Below are 21,249 nucleotides of genomic sequence, written 5' to 3'. Positions count from 1 at the left end.
CCCCCAGCCCACCTCCTCAAGATCTTGATCGACACACTTTCTAAACTGGTTAACCTTGAATCTCAGGCTATCATGAGGGGGATTTTAATTGTCTGTTAGATCCTACGACAGTCAGCCCCCCCAATACCTTCTTCATGATCTAAGCAATTAAACGATGTGTATTGAACTAGGACTGGTAGATGTTTGTGGGCACCTTCAAACTGATGGAAGGGATTTTATGTTTTCTCCAATTTGCACAAATGCCAAATCAGGGTTAGGGATCTCTTTTGGAGTCCTGCAGCACATCTGGGCTTGGTGGCGTCATGTACAATTGGCAATATCACTATTTATGATCACGCTCCAGTGTATCTAATGGTCAAGAGTAATGATACTATAGTGGGTTCGAGGCACTGGATAGCAAGTTTACTGAATTCTTTTCTACTGAATTCAGGGCTGTTTTAGACATTAATTCAGACTCTGCCAGTAAGAAACAGCAGAAGGGTGAGCAGCAACGCTTGCTCGAAACATGTCTGAAGGCATTGAAATGGCAGACTGCAATAGGCCCTCGCTGACTAAACTGCAGAGAATCACAGCGCTTCGGTCCACACTGAGCACCACGCTCATACAGACAGCCTATATTTACAAATCAAAGGCTGTTTGAGCATGGGCATAAGCTGGGCAAGTACTTAGCATATCTGATGAGATGAAGGGAGTGTTCCCCAAGCCATTACCTCGATCAGGGAAGACACTGGAAATTTAACCCATGGATTCTAAAAGGGTTAATGTGGCAAATCAGCAATTTTATTCTGAACTTTACCAGTTTGAAAGTTGAGAGGATGGGCAGGATGAGATGGAGTTTTTCTTTTAAGAATTTGGACCTCCCGGGAGTGACCGCTCCTTAAAAGGTCTCACTGTCAGTGCAAGAGGTGCAGAAGGCTGTGAGGCAGCTTTAGAATGGGAAGGTGTTTCATTCTGATGGACTTCCCAGTGAGTTTTATAAGAAATTTATAAATATACTGTCAGGACCGATGCTTAGTATGTTTAACGATTCACATAGTCGTGGCCTTCTCCCACCATCTTGAAGAGAGGCAAACATTTCATTTATCTTTGAAAAGGGGAGGACCTGGGAGAACTGTGCTTCCTATAGGCCTATCTCACTTCTGAATGTCAATTTCAAAATCCTAAGACTCTTGCACTAAAACTAAACACTATGTTACCTTCTATCATTAAGGATGATCAGACGGGTTTTATTAAAGGTCGCAGATCGTTGAATAATATCAGGAGGTTACTTAATATGATCCAAGCATGTGACCGAGTCAAGTGGCCATACCTTTTTTATACTTTAAGTACAAAAAACACTTTAAAGGGGCCTTGATCAGATGGGTAAAGGTTTTGTACAGTGACCCTCTTGCTGCAGTTCTCACTGATGGTGTGTGGTCAAGCAATTTCAATATCCTTAGGGGCTGTTGACAGGGCTGTCCCTTATCACCACTGCAATTTACATTGGTGATTGAACGGCTGGTGGAGGCAATACATATGGATCCCAACATATCTGCTCCAGGAGTGGAAACAAACTCACATAAGATTGCATTGTATGCAGATGACGACATTCTTGTCTTTTTATCAAACCCCAACAATTTCAGTGCCTCATCTGATACAATACATTAATTTGTTTGGCAGCTTTTCAGGTTACAGGATCAACTTTGTGAAATCAGGGGCCTGGTGGTCTCCTGAAAATACCTGGCCCTGAGGACGAATCTCAATTTCCCTTTAAATGGTCACCGGAGGGCTTTCTCTACTTAGGTATATTCATTACTCCAGTCTTTGTTCAGCTAATTAAACCAATTTGGCCCATTTATTCAACAGAGTCAAACAAGACCTTCAAAAGATGGGAGGCGCTTCCAATCTCTTGGTTAGGTCAGACAGCCCTCATTAAAATGAACATTCTCCCCCGCCTGATGTATCCTATATGAATGCTTCCTCTGCTTTTTACAAAGCAAACAATTAGAAGACTGAACGACTAGTTCAGTTCCTTTATCTGGTATCACAAGCGATCTCTTATTAAACTAACTAAACTGCAGCTACTCCACAGATTAGGTGGAGTGGACATCTCCGATATCAAAACCTATCAATTAAGGCCATTGCTATCTTATGTGAATGACTGGGTCCAGGGTGACCCTCACTCACTACGGGTGGACATTGAAGCGTCTCAGACAAGATGCCCTGATGAGATTGCTGTTCTTGGACAAAATAGGAAAGTTAAGGAATACTGCCATAGCCCAATAGTTATTAATACTGTTAAACCATGGAGGGCAATATCGCCAAAACGTCTTTTTTTTTAAAAAACACTCATAGTTGGTATGCTGGGTTTTCAGCCGGGGATGATGGACTCAGGTTTAAACTATGGGCAGCTAGAGGTGTGTCTTGCCTGGGTGACTTATTCGAGGGGGATACAGTGCTGTCTTTTGACCAGTTGGCTCGGAAATACGAGCTGCACAGTAGGAACCTCTTTAGTTTTCTCCAAATTAGAAATTTCGTACAAAAAGAGACCACATTTCTAACGGATTCTTACAGATCTAACACGAAGAAGTGGGTGTAGAGTGCTTAGAACATACTCTGTCAGCAATGTCTATCACCTATTGGGAGAGGGCCCGTCAGATGAGTCCGAACGGCCCTATAAAGTATGGAAGAGAGAGCTTGACTTTGAGATCTCTTCTGAAGTATGGGAGGATATCTGGGAAAATGCCAGGAGGATCTCCATTTGTAACAGGACCCATGCCTAGCAATTGAAGATTCTCCAGAGGGTCCACTTGGCTCCAGAGCGCCTTCAAAATTTAAAGCGGGAGCATCTCCAACGTGTCCTAAATGTGGTACGCTCACATAGTCTCTGGCCCTGCCACAGGCTGTGGGCATACTGGAGAGCTGTGGTAGGTGAAATAAAGGGGATCTTAGGGATAGAGCTGGAGGTGGAACTAGTATCTCTTCTTCTTGGCCTGGATAATCTAATTCCATTAGACGCATACAAAAAAGCAGCTTTTCGGTATCCTCACTTTTTGCGCAAGAACATTCTATTAGGGTGGGTGTTCAGAATAACCCTGACACTGTCGGGATGGCATAAGCTAGTCATGGAACACATCTCTTTGGGCTTTCTTACAAATATGGTGCACCATAAAACTGAATTTTTATAGCCCATTTTGGACTACTTGGGTATAGATTTGTCTGCCATATTAATAAGGGCCTTTACATAGCCATGACAATTCTGCTTAATGAATCTGGTATCCAGACAGACGGAACTACAAACACATGAATATGTATAAATTTATGCTCTCTATGGTAAAGGGTTTTTACTTAGTTTCATTGAGCCGTATTATTATTATTGCTGTCATTATTCAATAGTTATTAGCTATTAGTCATTATTTATTATTTGTTATCAGTGGGTTTCTTTGTATTGTTTTGAATGGTTTTGTATTTGCTGTAATAGCCAAAAAATTTCCTTTCTTTCCAATAAAAATAGATTTAAAAAAAAGTGATGGAAGGCATCATCGATAGTGCTATTGAGCAGCACCTGCTCTGCAATGCCCAGTTGCTGACCTCAATACACCCTTGGTTCAAATTCATGCTTGGACAAAAGAGCTGAATTCAAGGTAAGGTGAGAATAACCGCCTTTGACATTAAGGCCACATCAAGAAGCCTCAGCAAAACTGCAATCAACGGGAACCGGGGAATAAACTCTCCGCTGGTGTCATATCTGGCACATACGAAGAATGTTGTGATAGCTGGAGGTCAGTCATCTCAGCTTCACAAGATCTCTACAAGAGTTCCTCAGGGCAGTGTCCTAGGCTGAACCGTCTTCAGCTGCTTCGTTCAATGATCTTACCTCCTGCCCAAAATCCACAAACCTGCCTGCCCCGGCCGACCCATTGTCTCAGCCTGCTCCTGCCCCACCGAACTCATCTCCCAATACCTCGACACGGTCCTGTCCCCTTTAGTCCAAGAACTCCCCACCTACGTTCGGGACACCACCCACGCCCTCCACCTCCTCCAGGATTTTCGCTTCCCCAGTCCCCAACGCCTTATTTTCACTATGGACATCCAGTCCCTGTACACCTCCATCCCCCATCACGAAGGACTCAAAGCCCTCCGCTTCTTCCTTTCCCGCCGCACCAACCAGTACCCTTCCACTGACACCCTCCTTCGACTGACTGAACTGGTCCTCACCCTGAATAACTTCTCTTTTCAATCCTCCCACTTCCTCCAAACTAAAGGAGTTGCCATGGGCACCCGCATGGGCCCCAGCTATGCCTGCCTCTTCGTAGGATATGTGGAACAGTCCATCTTCCGCAACTACACTGGCACCACCCCCCACCTTTTCCTCCGCTACATCGATGACTGTATCGGCGCTGCCTCGTGCTCCCACGAGGAGGTTGAACAGTTCATCAACTTTATTAACACCTTCCATCCCGACCTGAAATTCACCTGGACTGTCTCAGACTCCTCCCTCCCCTTCCTAGACCTTTCCATTTCTATCTCGGGCGACCGACTCAACACAGACATCTATTATAAACCGACTGACTCCCACAGCTACCTGGACTACACCTCCTCCCACCCTGCCCCCTGTAAAAACGCCATCCCATATTCCCAATTCCTTCGTCTCCGCCGCATCTGCTCCCAGGAGGACCAATTCCAACACCGCACAGCCCAGATGGCCTCCTTCTTCAAGGACCGCAGATTCCCCCCAGACGTGATCGACGATGCCCTCCACCGCATCTCCTCCACTTCCCGCTCCTCCGCCCTTGAGCCCCGCTCCTCCAACCGCCACCAGGACAGAACCCCACTGGTTCTCACCTACCACCCCACCAACCTGCGCATACAACGTATTATCCGCCGCCATTTCCGCCACCTCCAAACGGACCCCACCACCAAGGATATATTTCCCTCCCCTCCCCTATCAGCGTTCCGCAAGGACCACTCCCTTCGTGACTCCCTGGTCAGATCCACACCCCCCACCAACCCAACCTCCACCCCCGGCACCTTCCCCTGCAACCGCAGGAAATGTAAAACTTGCGCTCACACCTCCACACTCACTTCCCTCCAAGGCCCCAAGGGATCCTTCCATATCCGCCACAAGTTCACCTGTACCTCCACACACATCATCTATTGCATCCGCTGCACCCGATGTGGCCTCCTCTATATTGGTGAGACAGGCCGCTTACTTGCGGAACGCTTCAGAGAACACCTCTGGGCCGCCCGAACCAACCAACCCAATCACCCCGTGGCTCAACACTTTATCTCCCCCTCCCACTCCACCGAGGACATGCAGGTCCTTGGACTCCTCCACCGGCAGAACACAACTACACGACGGCTGGAGGAGGAGCGCCTCATCTTCCGCCTGGGAACCCTCCAACCACAAGGTATGAATTCAGATTTCTCCAGCTTCCTCATTTCCCCTCCCCCCACCTTGTCTCAGTCGGTTCCCTCAACTCAGCACCGCCCTCCTAACCTGCAATCCTCTTCCTGACCTCTCCGCCCCCACCCCACTCCGGCCTATCACCCTCACCTTGACCTCCTTCCACCTATCCCACCTCCATCGCCCCTCCCCCTAGTCCCTCCTCCCTACCTTTTATCTCAGCCTGCTTGGCTCTCTCTCTTATTCCTGATGAAGGGCTTATGCTCGAAACGTCGAATTCTCTATTCCTGAGATGCTGCCTAACCTGCTGTGCTTTGACCAGCAACACATTTGCAGCAGAAATGGTGACATTCAATGATTGCACAATGTTCAGCACTATTCACAACTTCTGAGATACTGAAGGAGCCCATGTTCAAATGCAACAAGATCTGGGCAAAATCCAGGTTTGGACCGACAAGTTACAAATAACATTTATGCCACACAAATGCCAGACTATGAACGTCACCAACAGAAGGCAACCTAAGTATCAACCCTTGACATTCAATGGTGTTACCATCACTGAAGTCCCAAACTATCAGTCCCCAGAAATTCAACTGGACTCGTCACTTAAGCATAGTGGCTAAAGAGCAGGTCAGAGGCTTGGAATACTGCAGTGAGTAACTCACACCCCGACTCCGCAAACCCGTCCATCATCTACATGGTAAATGGCACAAGTCAGGTGTGTGATGGAATACTCCCCACTTGTCTGAATGGATGCAGCTTCAACAACACTGAAGTAGCTTGACACCATCAAGCAACTGCTTGATAGGTATAACATCCACAAGCATCCACTCCCTCCACTACCAATGCTCAATACTGATTGCTGCGACCATCTACACACATTGCAGAAATTCACCAAGGATCCTCAGATCTTCTGAACTCATAACTACTTCCATCTAGAAGGACAAGGGCAGCAGTTACATGGGAACACCCACACCACCGTCAAGTTCCCCTTCAAGCCACCCACCATCCTCTCTTAGAAATAGATTGCTACTCCTTCACTGTTGCTGGAATTCCCTCCTAATGACATTGTGGGTCAATCCACAGCAAGTAGACTGCTGCAGTTCAAGGCAGCAGCCCATCAGCACCTTCTCAAAAGGTAACTAGAAACGAGGAATAGATGCTTGCCAGGTAGCAATGCCCACATCCCACAAAATGAATAATAAAAAAAGTTGCAAAGAGGTTTTGATCGCCCTCAATGAATTTCAAGTGCTCTCTTATTTTCCCTTCCACTTCATCCACTTTAGATTTCCATCAGTTATTTCCTGTTTGAATAATTTTATACCGTTATGAAGAATACAAGCAAATCTGGCCTGAATTACTCTCCAGTTTACATATGTCTTTGTATAGGAGATGCTTGCTTATCCTGGAAACAATATCTTCTTCCTTAAAATAACCAAACGGTGGCTGCATTTACAATCCTTTTTTGAAGACCTCGAAACAGTGGCCCGAGAAGAGGCAGGAATCACTGACCTCCCAGGTTCTCGGGGCTCTTTTCTCTGCCAACTGACATTCCGCTTCTCACATCTTACAATTCCCCTCCAAACATAAATTTCGAAAAGTCATGATCATCAAGTTCTATCGTGCAGCTGTCTATGTCAATGATCTTCATCCACAATACACAGTTACCAAATAATTCCTACATTAAGTACATCTCTGGTACCAAAGTAAATAATGCACATACCTGAAGCTTCCATAGACAATAAGTAGAATGGAGATGAGGAAGGTAGAAACTTGACTGGAATCCACAAGGGAATAGGCCCTACAGGAAGAAATGGAAACATTTTGATCAATATACATGGAGAGACCGCATCATTCAACATCTTTAAGATGATTTTTCAAAATATCCAGCAATCATCTACATGTACAAGTTTCTCCACGTACTAGGTTCCAGGTCCAATTTCTAATTAGTGCACTGTTAGTTAATGGGCAGCAATCAGAGTAAAATGATGCAGATACTGATCAGCAATCTTACTGACCTTTGTTGGAAATGCAACTTTTTTTTATGGCGAGTAGGTCTGCACAATGATGTGGCCGAATCAAACAGCTCAGAGATTTATGGCCAAATCCAGGCCTGAGTAATATAATAACTGACGCTGGGGTCAGCCCTGGTTCAGTGGCAGCATACTCACCTCGAAGTTGAATTCAAGCCCCACTCAATAGATTGCAGCACACATTCTAGGTTTACCAACGTGCAGTAAACTGGGCTCATATTCTCTCAGGTGAATGCAAAAGATGCCACGTGAGTTCTCTGCCTGTTCTGACCAACATTAATACCTCAAACATCATGACTAAAAACAGACTGGTAATTTCTCTCACTGCTTTTTGCAAGTCCTCTCCGTTGTGAAAATTGAATGTCACATTTCAATATTTAAAAAAAACTATATTTCATAAATACCATACCAGCTGTGAAACAATTGCATTTTATGTACACAAGTGTGTCAGAAAAGGTTTTAATCTTTTGAAACACATCCAGAGCCTCAACCTGAGCTACAAAGCTTTACAAAGCTCACTAACAATAACAGTAAAAACAATACTGTAAACTTGAATAATGACCAACCTGGGAATTGTACAAGTCATTCAAATGAAAACGTGAACTTGCATTTATATAGTAATCTTTAACAAAGTCAAATATCCAATGATATTGCACTGAAGTGTTATCAAACAAATTTAGAACAAAACCAGATAAGCAGTTTTAGGACAAGTGACCCAAAGCCTGGTCAAAAATGCAATTTTTAAGAAGTGCCCTAAAATAGCAGAAAGAGTAGAGATGCCAACAGGGCACAAGATTAAAAAGGACAGAATGCCAGGGTTTCAGGTCCAGTTAAGAAAATGGCACAGCAACGAATGGAGGAATAAAGTGTGGGATGAATCAAGAGGACCTCTGGGGACTACAGAGCGATAAGGATTGTAGAGCTGGAGATAAGAGATGAAAACAAAGTTAGAATTTTTTTTAAATTGAGCAAATGTTTGAAACAGAATGCATGTGAACAAACCACACGGCTGACTGATGAACAGGATTTGGAGAGAATTTGGGCAATTAACTTGAAGTTTTGAAAAAAAATGCTTTTTCTAAAATTTGTTAGAAACAAGTATTGGCCAATTGCCTTAAAAGAAAAGACACTTATGCTTCTCAAATACCTTTTAATGCCCTCCTATTCTGAGGGCACTCACTTCTGTCAGCGGTACGTTTCTTTAGCTAACACCAAGATAATTTTGATTTACAAGTATTTCTATTGATACCTTTAGATCAAACGTAAGGGATTACAGACTATTTAAATTACTGAAAGCAATACAGTTGAGGAAAGGTTGCTCTCTTCCATTGACTGTGTGGGGAATGATTAGTAACAGGAACCCAAACTCCATAGCCAAGGTCAAGTGAAAAATCCCAACTGCAGACATAATCATTCTCAGTGATGGAAAAAGTTGCTCATTTTAATTTAAACAAGTGTACCACTAAAGCTACTTTGCCAAAGTCAAAGGGTTAAATTTACTTGAATCGAGATCAGAGATGAAGATCTAGTAACTCATTTCTAAAGGTTTAAAACAGGCAATTCGTAGGTTTCCAGAGCCTGAAACTTGGTAAGGGTGCCATGATTTGGAGTGCCGTTGTTGGACTGAGGTGTATGAGGTTAGAAATCACAACACCAGGTTACAGTCCAACAGGTTTATTTGGAAGCACTAGCTTTTTCAGAGTGCTGCTCCTTCATCAGGTGGTCGAACCTGGTGTTGTGTGTTTTCAAACTTGAGAAGGGGGACTATCAAAATTACTTATATCTTAATATCTGCACTGCAATTGTTGATAAGGGATGTTGTTGAACTTTAAGATTTGGCTGTTGCTTTATTGGATAGATTATTCCAAATTTTTTGTTGGTCACCATTAAGTTAATAATGATCACAAATGAAAATATTCTTCTTTTCAAGCTTTGGTTTCCTCTTACTCTTTAATTATTGATTTCAAGCCACAAGAGTCACAGATGGATTAGACTACTTGGCCTCACAATGCCTGTCCACTATTCAATAAGATTACGACTGAGCTAATTACTCTACATCTTGCCTGTCCCTATAACCTTTCATTCTCTTGCTTATGAAAAGGCAGTGTGGTCTCTTGAAAAGAACACTTTCACTTTAAAAGGTGTTACCAATTATTTGACAAAGGACCTCTAGTTCTAGGTCGTCTATTAAAATCATATGGTAGAAGCCCTTTAGCTCATCAAGCCTGGATTGTCAAAACTATGTTAAATCTACACCAGTCGCACTTTCCCACACTAGAGCCGTAGTTTGAATGTTAAAACATTTTTTTAAAATACTTGGATGAGTATTAGAAATGTTGTGAAGTTACCTGCCTCAACTACCCCCGACTGCATTCTAGGCACCCAGGCACTGCATTCTAAACCCCCACAACCCTTGCATTTAAGAGCCTTTCATTCAAAACCCTCTAAACCTCCTGCCTTCCACCTTGAAAGTGTGTCCCTTTGCACCCCTTCAACGAAGAACTGCGTTTTAATCTGCCCTGTTCATGCCCTTCACAATTGCCTACATTTTTATCAAGTCTCCCTCAATCTTGCCTGCTACAAAGAAAACTCAAGCTTATCCAACATCACTTCGGAGCTAAAATGCTCCAGCCCAGGCAACATTCTGGTGAATCTACTCTGCACCCTACCCATACAATCACATCCTATCTATACTGCAGTGAGCATAAGTGCATGCAGTACTCTAGTTGTGGTCTGCGCCCTCTACAGCTCCAAAATAACCCCACAGCTCTTATAATCAATGCCTCAACTGATAAAGGCAAGTGCCCAGTATGCTTTAAATATCCTACTAACCCTCTGTAGGGATTTGTGGACAAGCACCTCAAAACCGGTTTGTTTCTCCAAGCTTTGTAATGTCCTCTCATTCATTGAGTACAGGTTGGCCCAAGGAGCAGAATATGGCTCAAAGGGATGATTGTATCAGGCCAAGACACATGAAAGACCGGACAAGTGGATTTGAAATTTACTGGAGACCAGATCATCCAATCACAGGCCATTTCTCACCTCCATTTGCCAATGGAGGCTGAACGAGCAAATCAACAACAACTATGGAACAAAATCAGCCTGTTTGGAGCAGCAGCATGGAGCGAGGGGGTGAAAAAGAGGCTTACTTTCCTTAATCTTCAGCCCCCACCCCCCTCCCCCTTGCAGCCAAGTATTAAACAACCCAGACACAGGAAGTGAACCCTCGTAGCTATCTCAAAGTCAGTAAAATTTTCAAATCTCACTGGTCCGGGGAGAGGGGAAGCAGGTCAGAATGTAAATCTGTAAAGGTGCCTGTGTGTGAGGGACTGAGTAAGTGAGGAAGGGAATGAGAGAACCTGGAGGATGGCTGTCTATACAGGAGTGAGCCTGAGAGGGAGTGGGCACGAGAGACAGGGAGATGCACTCTGGGACTTTCCTAACTACCTGCCCAACACACTCTGCTGGATGACGGTCACCCATTCAGTGTCTGACTGAAGTTTTTAAGCTGCAGGATGAACATGTCTAAAAAGGAAATTATCCACACAAATTTCAGTCTCACAGATGCACTGCTGTGTCTCCAGCCAACACTCAAGCTCCAAACCTAGCGTTCAAGCTGATCAAATCAACGTCACTTCCTCCATATCTGATTATCCAGGCTGTCAGGGGCAAAGATTCCCCACTTATTGCAGGTGATGAAACTTACAGTACATTGCCTCCCTGCCATATCTAGAGTCATAGAGATGTACAGCATGGAACCAGACCCTTCGGTCCAACCCGTCCATGCCAACCAGATATCCTAACCCAATCTAGTCCCACCTGCCAGCACCCAGCCCATATCCCTCCAAACCTTTCCTATTCATATACCCATCCAAATGCCCCTTAAAATGTTGCAATTGTACCAGCCTTCACTACTTCCTCTGGCAGTTCATTCCATACACATACCACCCTCTGCGTGAAAACATTGGCCCTTACGTCTCCTTTATATCTTTCCCTCTCACCCTAAATGCATGCCCTTTAGTTCTGGGCTCCCCGACCCCAGGGAAAATACTTCACCTATTTACCCTATCTATGCCCCTCAATTTTGTAAACCTCTATAAGGTCATGCCTCAGCCTCTGACGATGCAGGAAAAACAGCCCCAGCCAGTTCAGCCTCTCCCTGTATTTCAGATCCTCCAACCCTGGCAACATCCTTTCAAGTTTCACAACATTTTTCCGATAGGAAGGAGACCAGAACTGCATGCAATATTCAACAGTGGCCTAACCAATGTCTTGTACAGCTGCAACATGACCTCCCAACTCCTGTACTCAATACTCTGACCAATAAAAGAAAGCATACCAAACACTTTCTTCACTATCCTGTCCACCTGCGACTCCTTTCAAGGAGCTATGAACCTGCACTCCAAGGTCTCTTTGTTCAGCAACACACCCTAGGACCTTACCATTAAGTGTATACATCCTGCTAAGATTTGCTTTCCCAAAATGCAGCACCTTGCATTTATCGGAATTAAACTCCATCTGCCACTTCTCAGCCCATTGGTTCATCTGGTCCAGATCCTGTTGTAATCTGAGGTAACCCTCTTAGCTGTCCACTACACCTCCAATTTTGGTGTCATCGGCAAACTTACTAACTGTACCTCTTATGCGCGCATCCAAATCATTTATGTAAATGACAAAAAGTAGAGGACCCAGCACCGATCCTTGTAGCACTCCACTGGTCACAGGCCTCCAGTCTGAAAAACAACTCTCCACCACTATCCTCTGTCTTCTACCTTTCAGCCAGTTCTATATCCAAATGGCTAGATCTCCCTGTATTCTGAGAGATCTAACCTTGCTAATCAGTCTCCCATTGGGAACCTCGAACGCCTTACTGAAGTCCATATAGATCAAACCTACCGCTCTGGCCTCATCAATCCTCTTTGTTCCTTCCTCAAAAACTCAATCAAGTTCGTGAGATATGATTTCCCATGCACAAAGCCATGTTGACTATCCCTAATCAGTCCTTGTCTTTACAAATACACGTACATCCGGTCTCTCAGGATTCCCACCAACAACTTGCCCACCACCGTCAGGCTCACTGGTCTATAGTTCCCTGGCTTGTCCTTGCCACCCTTCTTAAACAGTGGCACCACGTTAGCCAACTTCCAGTCTTCCAGCACCTCACCTGTGAGTATCGATGATACAAATATCTCAGTAGGAGGCCCAGCAATCACTTCTCTAGCTTCCCACAAAGTTCTCGGGTACACCTGATCAGGTCCTGGGAATTTATCCACCTTTATGCGTTTCAAGACATCCAGCACTTCCTCCTCTGTAATCTGGACATTTTGCAAGATGTCACCTTCTATTTCCCCACAGTCGATATCTTCCGTATCCTTGTCCACAGTAAATACGGATGCAAAATACAATTAGACTTAAGTCTTAAACTTATTTCCTTTACATTAACTTGACACTCCTTCACTTACTGTGTTTTGGTTACATACATTACTTTACTATATTGTTACTGACTTTCACTTATTTCTGGTGCCTAAAAATACATTTTTCTAAGTCATAACAATTTACAGATAGCTCCTAACAGTAGTTTTCTTTTAAAGCAGCTAATCAACTTAAAGATTTTCTGTGATGTCACTTTTTTCCACCAAACAAGAACAGATTGCAAGCCATTCTTCCTTATTGCTTAACTACAATGCCTTTTACGGGACACACTGCCTGGACTGCAATGCTGATTAAAGGACATCCTTTGCAGATTTTTATCCCACAAGTAGTAGCATCCTTTCCACGTGCATGCTGTTAAAACTCCTCACAATCAACTTGCCTCTCGGTCTAAAGTTCTGTGGTCTAAGCCCAACCTTCATTTAAAATCAGGTATTAATCTAGTAAATGCTCACCATCTTGTTGTGGGGGGTAGGGTACAACGGTCTGTGAACTAGATAAACAAACAAGAACCCCGCATTTTTATGCTACATTGCAAATATATTGTCTATCGTTCGTTGTGCATAAATCTAAATTTTATAATGGAAAAATATCATTATGCATTATTTACAGAACAGGAACAGGCTACATGGTCCAACAGCTCCAAGTTTGTGTTCATGTTTCCCAGAATTCTGTTCCTAGCCTTCTTCTAATCCAATCAACATGTCTTTGAATTCATTTGTCTCTTTTCTTTTTAATGCACCCAAGCTGGTCACATCAACGATATTTTGTATGGATTTAGTCTCCTCAATCAAGGAAGGATATACTTGCTTTGAAAGCAGTACAGAAAAGTTTACTAGGTGGACTCCTGAAATGAACAGATTTAAATGAGAAAAAGTTAAGTTAGATCTATATGCATTGGAGCTTAGAAAAGCAAGGTTCTCCCATTGAAGCACAAAATTCTGAGAGACTTGACAGAGTGGATATTTTGTTTTGTGTGGGAATCTAGAACTAGGCAGCATGGTTTAAAGTAACAGTCTCCCATTTAAAATGGGGACGATGGGGAATTTCTGTTCTTAGAGGGACATTTTTTTTTGGAATTCTTTCCCAAAAGTAACATTGGAGACTAGATGATTGAATATGTTCAATGCAGAGTTGGACAGATTTTTGATTGACAAGGGACTCAATGGCACACACACATACACAATGAAAGTGGCATTCAGGTCACAATCCAAATCACAATTTTATTAAATTCAAGTTTTCAAAGTTGCCGTAATTGTTGGTGAGAACTAAGAGAGCAGGGGCAAGGGAGAAGACTTGAAAGAGCAGGAGTTTTGTAAGGGGGGTTGGATGTCTAACTCCAAGCAACCAATGATGTCTCAAGCTCAGAAACAAAATCTAAACTCACTACTCTATGTTGGGACGTCTTAATTTATACCAGTAAACCCCAAGTCTATCAAACTTCTTTTTTCTTGACTGAGTCCCAGTTTGTACAAACCTTTCCTATTTGCATCACCAACATTTGCACCAAGCCCTGGAGGTTCATAGCTACATGGCAATTGGAATGTGCCATGCAGGGACCAATGGGCCATAAACATACACTCCCTTTACAATGTACCTATGTACTGCTGTGCTAATCTTAACAGGAATGCGGAGTGCAATAAATATTGTTCTTGTAAATTTATTCTGTACTTCACCTGAAGTCAAGGAGTCATACAGCATGGAAACAGACCCTTTGTTCCAACTCGTTTATGCAGGCCAAAATCCCAAACTAAGCTAGTTCCACCTGCCTGCTCTTGGCCCATATCTCTTCAAACATTTCTTATTCATGTACTTATCCAAATGTCTTTTAAACACTGTAACTGTACCCACATCCACCACCTCCTCAGAAAGTTCATTCCACGCACAAACCAAAAAGTGTAAAAAAAAGTCCCTCATGTCTATTTTAAATCTTTCACTTCTCACCTTAAAAATATGCCACCTAATATTGAAATCCCACGTCCTTGGGCTTCACATTATTATAATAACATGGAGATCAGATATGTTCACTCAAAGTATGGTGTAACCAGGGTTTCATAAATGTTCAATATAACTTGTCCATTTTTAATTCTATCCCTCTAGAAAGAAATTTAAGTGCTTTTTTAAGAAAAACAAGACTGGCCAAATGAATCTAGGCCGCTATTAAATATTTCTCTATCTGTAGTAACAGATTCGTCTGCTCCTCTACCCCAGTCGGACACTTATTTTCCAAGTATTATGGTTTCCTTACATGTTGGTAGACTATCAACTCACATTTATGTTTTGTTTCTACTTTAATTACAAACCTGTACTGTGACTTTTTTTGTATTCTGTCACAGTCCTCCGCTGTATTAATCTTTTTTCAAATTCACTCACTGAGTCTGAAATCACATGTAGGCCAGACCAGACAAGGTGGGCATACTTTGTTCCTTAAAGTGACATTAGTGAGCCAGATGGGATCTTCCCAACAATGGTTCCACATTATCACAGACCAACTGAAAGATGATCCAAGACCCCAGAACATTAGTTGAGTTTCTGGATTAGTAGTCCAGTGATAACACCACTAGGCCATTGTCTGCCTTGATGCCTTCAGCATACTGAAATTATAGTTTTGAATCTCAAGTCCAAATCATTTATCTAAACAGTAGACTACATTCAACCAGGTGGAATAAATGCCAGTCTTCAGATCCTACTCTTGTACATCCAAAAGGCAAGCTCACCATCCAAAAGATTAAATTGAAAAATAAAGGCAAAATTGGAAAAAGACTATTAGCAGCAACAATTAGAATTTATTCCTAGCAGTTACCACCATTATAACACATGCGTTTTTGTAGCAATAGATGACTATTACTGCAGTAGAAATACTCCTCATTCGTATACAAGATGACCATGAAAAATCCATCCAAGCTCTGCACAGAAGCAGCATTGTTTGTTTGATTGACCATATTACATAGAAACGCTACCAGACCTTAAGTTGAAGTACAAGCTTCACCTTTCAAAGGAACTTGAAGCAAGCATTCACTGGAATCAAAATCCAAGTGGCACAAATGAGCAACTGAGTTCACCTCCGAGATGTAATTAATACTAGCATTGTTTTGAGAAGGAACCAAAGTACAAGAAGGATCATTCGTACACTTTCAGGAAGGGTTTAAAACTTTCTGATCCCAAGGTTGAAATGCTTTAACTAAGTCAGAAGTGGTATATGGGCCAGAACTGAATTTAATGAGTTAGTAAATAAGTGTTACTTTGAATGAATGAATGAAAAACATTGATGTGGGCATCATTGGCTGGCCAGCATTTGTTGCCCATCCCTCCTTGCCCCTGATAAGGTGGTGTGGTAAGCTGCCTTCTGAACTGCTACAGTCCAATGTGCTGCAGGTAGTCCCATAAGGCCCTTAAAAGGGAAGAATTCCATTCCACTGCTTAAACTATTTTTCCTTGTTGTACTCAAGCTAGGATCAGAGAATTAAAGTTCAAAGTCCCACACCAGAGACTTTAACACAAAACCTAAGCCAATGATCCAGGGAGTTGGACTGAAAAGGTCTGCTTCCATGCATTCCTGCTCTTACTTCCTATAGCCCTATAGTGGAATATTAAAAATACTATACCAGTTGGAAATGTTGTCAGATGTTAAATACTGACACCCTCTATTTTTTTCATTCAGACACAACAGAGCTCAGGGCAAAGATTTGAAGAAATGTGGGAGCGTTCTTGGTTTCCTGGCCAACATTTCTCTCTCAAACAGCATTGAGCTGGTCATTATCTATTTTATTTGTTAGAAAACGTTGTGTGCAAGTTGGCTGCCACACCTTCTACAAAAACATACTTTAAAAACACAATTTCAGGGCCTTTGTGCTATAATGATAGTTCCTTACCTCCAACCCGGAGGCCTGGGTTCAAGCTCCACCTGCTCAACGGGTTTATAATTACATTTCTAAACAGACTGATTGTTTTTTTTAAAAAGTCAAAGAGATTATGGAAAATGTAATTGGCTGTGAAATGTATCCATTTGGTCCCTTTACTGTCAGGCTAGATCTTGTGTTAAAGTCTCTTAACATGGGACTTGAACTCTCAATTTTGGTCCTAGTTTGAGTAAATGAAATCATACAAAGCACTCTATACGTTTGCTTCTGTGAGAATTAGGACTGGCTGTTACTGGGTAGATTCCACTGCCTTTGAAATCACTGAACAGGTGTTCATGCTATTTTTTCTCCTGGCTGCAGCTCCTTTCCTCACTCCTCTCAATCTGTTGTGCTAAATAAGGAACATCTCTCTCTCTCTCTCATACAACACACATGTGGAGCCGCCGATGTGGGACTGGGATGGACAAAGTTAAAAATTCCACAACACCAGGTTCCGACCAACAGATTTATTTGTATGTACTAGCTTTCATCAAATTCTGTCTTATGATCCTGCTCCACAGCTACCTGAAGGAGCAATGCTCTGAAAGCTAGTGCTTCCAAATAACCCTGTTCAACTATAACCTCGTGTTGTGAGATTTTTAACAGCACATATCTAAGTTATTTTTGGATAAAAAGGCAAACTATTCTCCTAGTTTCCTTTTAATCTGTTCCGTCAACGATTATTAACCAAATGAGTGAACTAGAGAGCAAACACTTAAATATATTCACATCTATGCTGCAACTACATTTCAATCTATATCAACTTTGCAAGAAAAATGATTGATTCCAATTCTGCAATACCATGGGAACTTGGCTAGTTTTAAAAAGGAAGACTTGATTAGGAATCTTTTAACACTTAAAATCTAGTTCAGCACTTACAATGTCGTCAGTAACAACTACCAATTGAAACAGTTCTTTCCACTTAAATTCTAACCCAGTGAGTCATTAGGAGCAAACATGCTTGTATTTAATGGATCTATTGTGTTTCATAATCCTTTTACAACATTGCTCCATTTAATACAGTTCTCATCAAATGCTCAGCTAAGCCACTTCTATGCTGACAAGAGTTTTATTTTAGATTTCAAAAGACTGGCACCTCTGACCTCATTTAAGCCAAAAAGTTCTCTCCCTAGGTTAAAAGATTAAAAAATGGTCTACAGCTCTGCCAGAATCCAAAATCAATCAATCAATCAATCAATAGCTGTCATTCATATAACTTTATCATCATAAAGCACCCAAAGTGGTTCACAGAAATGACTATAAAATATTATATAGTACTTCCACAACAATGAGACATCTACAAATTTTATAGACAAAGAAAGTACTACTAAAGTGAAGTCATGGGCTGCAATGTAGGAAACATGGCAATTCATGATGTGCACAGCAAACTCCCACAAATAACAGCGTGATAATGGCCAGATAATTTTTTTTCCTCGATTCTGAGGAATAAGTACCTGCCTCAACACCAAGGATAGCTCACCTGGTCAACTTCAGCATAACACTAAGCCTTTAAATCCACTTGAGCAGGCAAATGGGGACTCAGTTTAAAATTTCGCCCAAGGGATGATACCTCTGATAGCTCACAACTCATTCAATATTGCATTACAGTGACATCCTTGATTTTTGTGCCCAAGTCTTAGAGTGAGACCTGAACCCACAATATATGAGAGATTTGAGACAACTGCTATAAATGAGCTTTGGTTGATGCAATGAAACAAATGACAATGAGCAATAATTTGGAGATGCCGATGTTGGACTGGGGTGTACAAAATTAAAAATCACAACACTAGGTTATAGTCCAACAGGTTTAATTGAAAGCACACTAGCTTTCGGAGCGATGCTCCATCAGGTGACTGTGGAGGGCTTGATCGGAACAAAATTTATAGCAAAAATTTACAGTGTGATGTAACTGAAATTATACATTGAAAAACTGATTGTCTGTTAAGCCTTTCATCTGTTAGAATACAGTGATAGTTTCACTTCTTTCATGTGTAAATCACAAAACCCTTTTTTAAAGTTGCATTCTCAGGTTAGCTGTTAACAATGGTGATAGCTAGACAATATGTTGAAGGTGTTAGCCCACTGTATTCTCTATGACCTGATGTTTAGATTGACTCTAATCTAAAAAGTGAGATAGCAGTGTTTTACGTAAATTCATGCAATTTTTGAGCTCAGAGTTCTACATGAATGTATGCAGCTTTTGAGCAAAGTGAAATGTAACTCTGCAAGTACAAATTCACCACACAAAATGTGTGCGCATCTGTCTGTCTGTTTGGGCTGGGGGTTGAGTGTGTGAGAAAGGTCCCGGTTGAGGCCCTCCCTATGGGTATCGAACTTAGCTATCAGCCTCTACTCAGCCACTTTCCTCTGCTGCTTGTCCTGAAGTCCACCTTAGGACCTTCCCCACACCTCTACTACTTGTCTTCAAACAACTGCCAAACCTCAAACAGATCATTGTTCGTAGCAAACTGCCCGGCTCTCAGGACAGCTCCATATAACCCTGTCACGGTGGACGCTGCAGACGTGTCAGATTGTGAATACAGATACCACTATTACGCGTGGGAACACCTCCCACCTTGTACACGGCAGTTACTCATGTGACTCAGCCAACGTTGCCTATCTTATACGTCGCAGACAAGGATGCCCGGAGGCATGGTATATTGGGGAAACCGAGCAAAGGCTACGACAACGGATGAATGGGCACCGCACAACAGTCAACAGACAGGAGGGTTCCCTCCCAGTTGGGGAACACTTCAGTGGTCCAGGACATTCAGCCTTGGACCTTCGGGTGATCATCCTCCAAGGTGGACTTCGGGACAGGTAGCAGAGGAAAGTGGCCGAGCAGAGGCTGATAGCCAAGTTCGGTACCCATAGGGAGGGCCTCAACCGGGACCTTGGGTTCATGTCACATTACAGGTGATCATCATTGCACTGCACCACACACACCCCCCTCTCAGACTTAAGACACTCTGCACTCACTACACACACACACCTTTCTCACACTCAACCCCCACTCCAGACAGACAAATATCCACATGCACACATATTTTGTGGGGTGAATTTATAATTGCAGAGTTACATTGCACTTTGCTCAAAAGCTGCATACATTCATGTAGAACTCTTGAGCTCAAAAACTGCATGAATTTATGTAAAACACTGCTATCTCACTTTTCAGATTAGAATCAATCTAAACATCAGGTCATAGACAGAACACAGGGGGCTAACACCTTCAACATATTGTCTAGCTATCACCATTGTTAACAGCTAACCCGAGAATGCAACTTTAAAAAAAGGGTTTTGTGATTTAAAGATGAAAGAAGTGAAATATCACTGTATTCTAACAGATGAAAGGCTTAACAGACAACCAATCTTTCAATGTATAATTTCAGTTACATCACACTGCAAATGTTTGCGATAAATTCGGTTTACGATCGAGCCCTCCACAATCACCTGATGAAGGAGCGTCACTCTGAAAGCTAGTGTGCTTCCAATTAAACCGGTTGGACTATAACCTGGTGTTGTGTGATTTTTGACAATGAGCAACACATTACTAATAGCTTGTTCACATGAGATTTTAAGCAGTATCTTAAAAGGTAAAAGGAGATTGAGAAAGAGCAAGACGAAACGAGGTTGGATGCATTTAGTTGCAGAAATTTGGAGAAAGGGCTGAGACAGCTGAGGGCTGGTGAATGCATATTTTAAAAATGGTTTCATGATTCACCAGGTATTAGGTAAACTACAAAAATCTTGAGACTCACTCAAAAGCAAAATACTGCTGAAATTGGAGATAAAAAGCTTCAACTCAAGGTCCCTGTTATTGTAACACAGTGATAAGTCTAATAAAAAAGGAATGTTAACCACAGATTTACTTTTTAAGCATCCATTCATGGGACATGAATGTTGTTGGCAAAGTTAGCTTTTATTTCCAGACTCTAAAAGCCCTGAAGACGATAGTGGTGACCACTGCAGGCATTTAAATATGTGCAACAATATAACTGATAGGTAGGAAGTTCCAGGATTTTGACGCAGTGTGGTGATGATATCTTTCAAGCTGGGATGAGGAGTAACTTGGAAGGGAACATGAAATGACTCCTACATATCAATTGTTCTTCACAAATGGATCAGTTGTGGGCTTAGAAGATGAAGCCGCCTTGGTGACTGCATTTTGGAGAGAGTATGCAATGTAGATATAATTAGCTGATGATAGAGACCAACCAAGTGGGCTTCTTTGTTGATAGGAGAGGTTCTAGACTTTATGTACAGCTTCAATTATGGGATGTTCAAGAACGATGTTGTAAACTTATTTTAGATTATATTACTGTTGGAACTTGTAAAGTTTTGTGTTTATTCTCCTCAAACTTTGTGGGTCTCACCTTCTGTCAACATCTGTAAAAACAATATTTTTTTTGATTGTGTACTGAAATGGGAAAGTATTATTTTAAAACTGAAGCATAACTGAGGCATGTTCTTTATGGTAACACCGTATCCAGTCAATTTGTGA

At 42.3% G+C, this 21,249-nt stretch overlaps 1 protein-coding gene across 1 annotated transcript in view; it reads right to left on the bottom strand.

The window, feature by feature from the left end:
* Positions 1-21,249, bottom strand: part of sppl3 (signal peptide peptidase 3) — a 205,687-nt gene that overhangs the window by 121,937 nt on the left and 62,501 nt on the right. Inside the window, exon 2 of the mRNA XM_060843725.1 lies at positions 7,110-7,187. Coding sequence (XP_060699708.1) covers positions 7,110-7,187 — 78 coding nt within the window. The remainder of the gene's footprint in view (positions 1-7,109; positions 7,188-21,249) is intronic.

Source organism: Hemiscyllium ocellatum, chromosome 24, assembly GCF_020745735.1.
Source record: "Hemiscyllium ocellatum isolate sHemOce1 chromosome 24, sHemOce1.pat.X.cur, whole genome shotgun sequence".
Lineage (NCBI taxonomy): Eukaryota > Metazoa > Chordata > Chondrichthyes > Orectolobiformes > Hemiscylliidae > Hemiscyllium > Hemiscyllium ocellatum.
The sequence above is the reverse complement of the archived record's forward strand: the minus strand, read 5'-3'. Positions and strand labels throughout refer to the sequence as shown.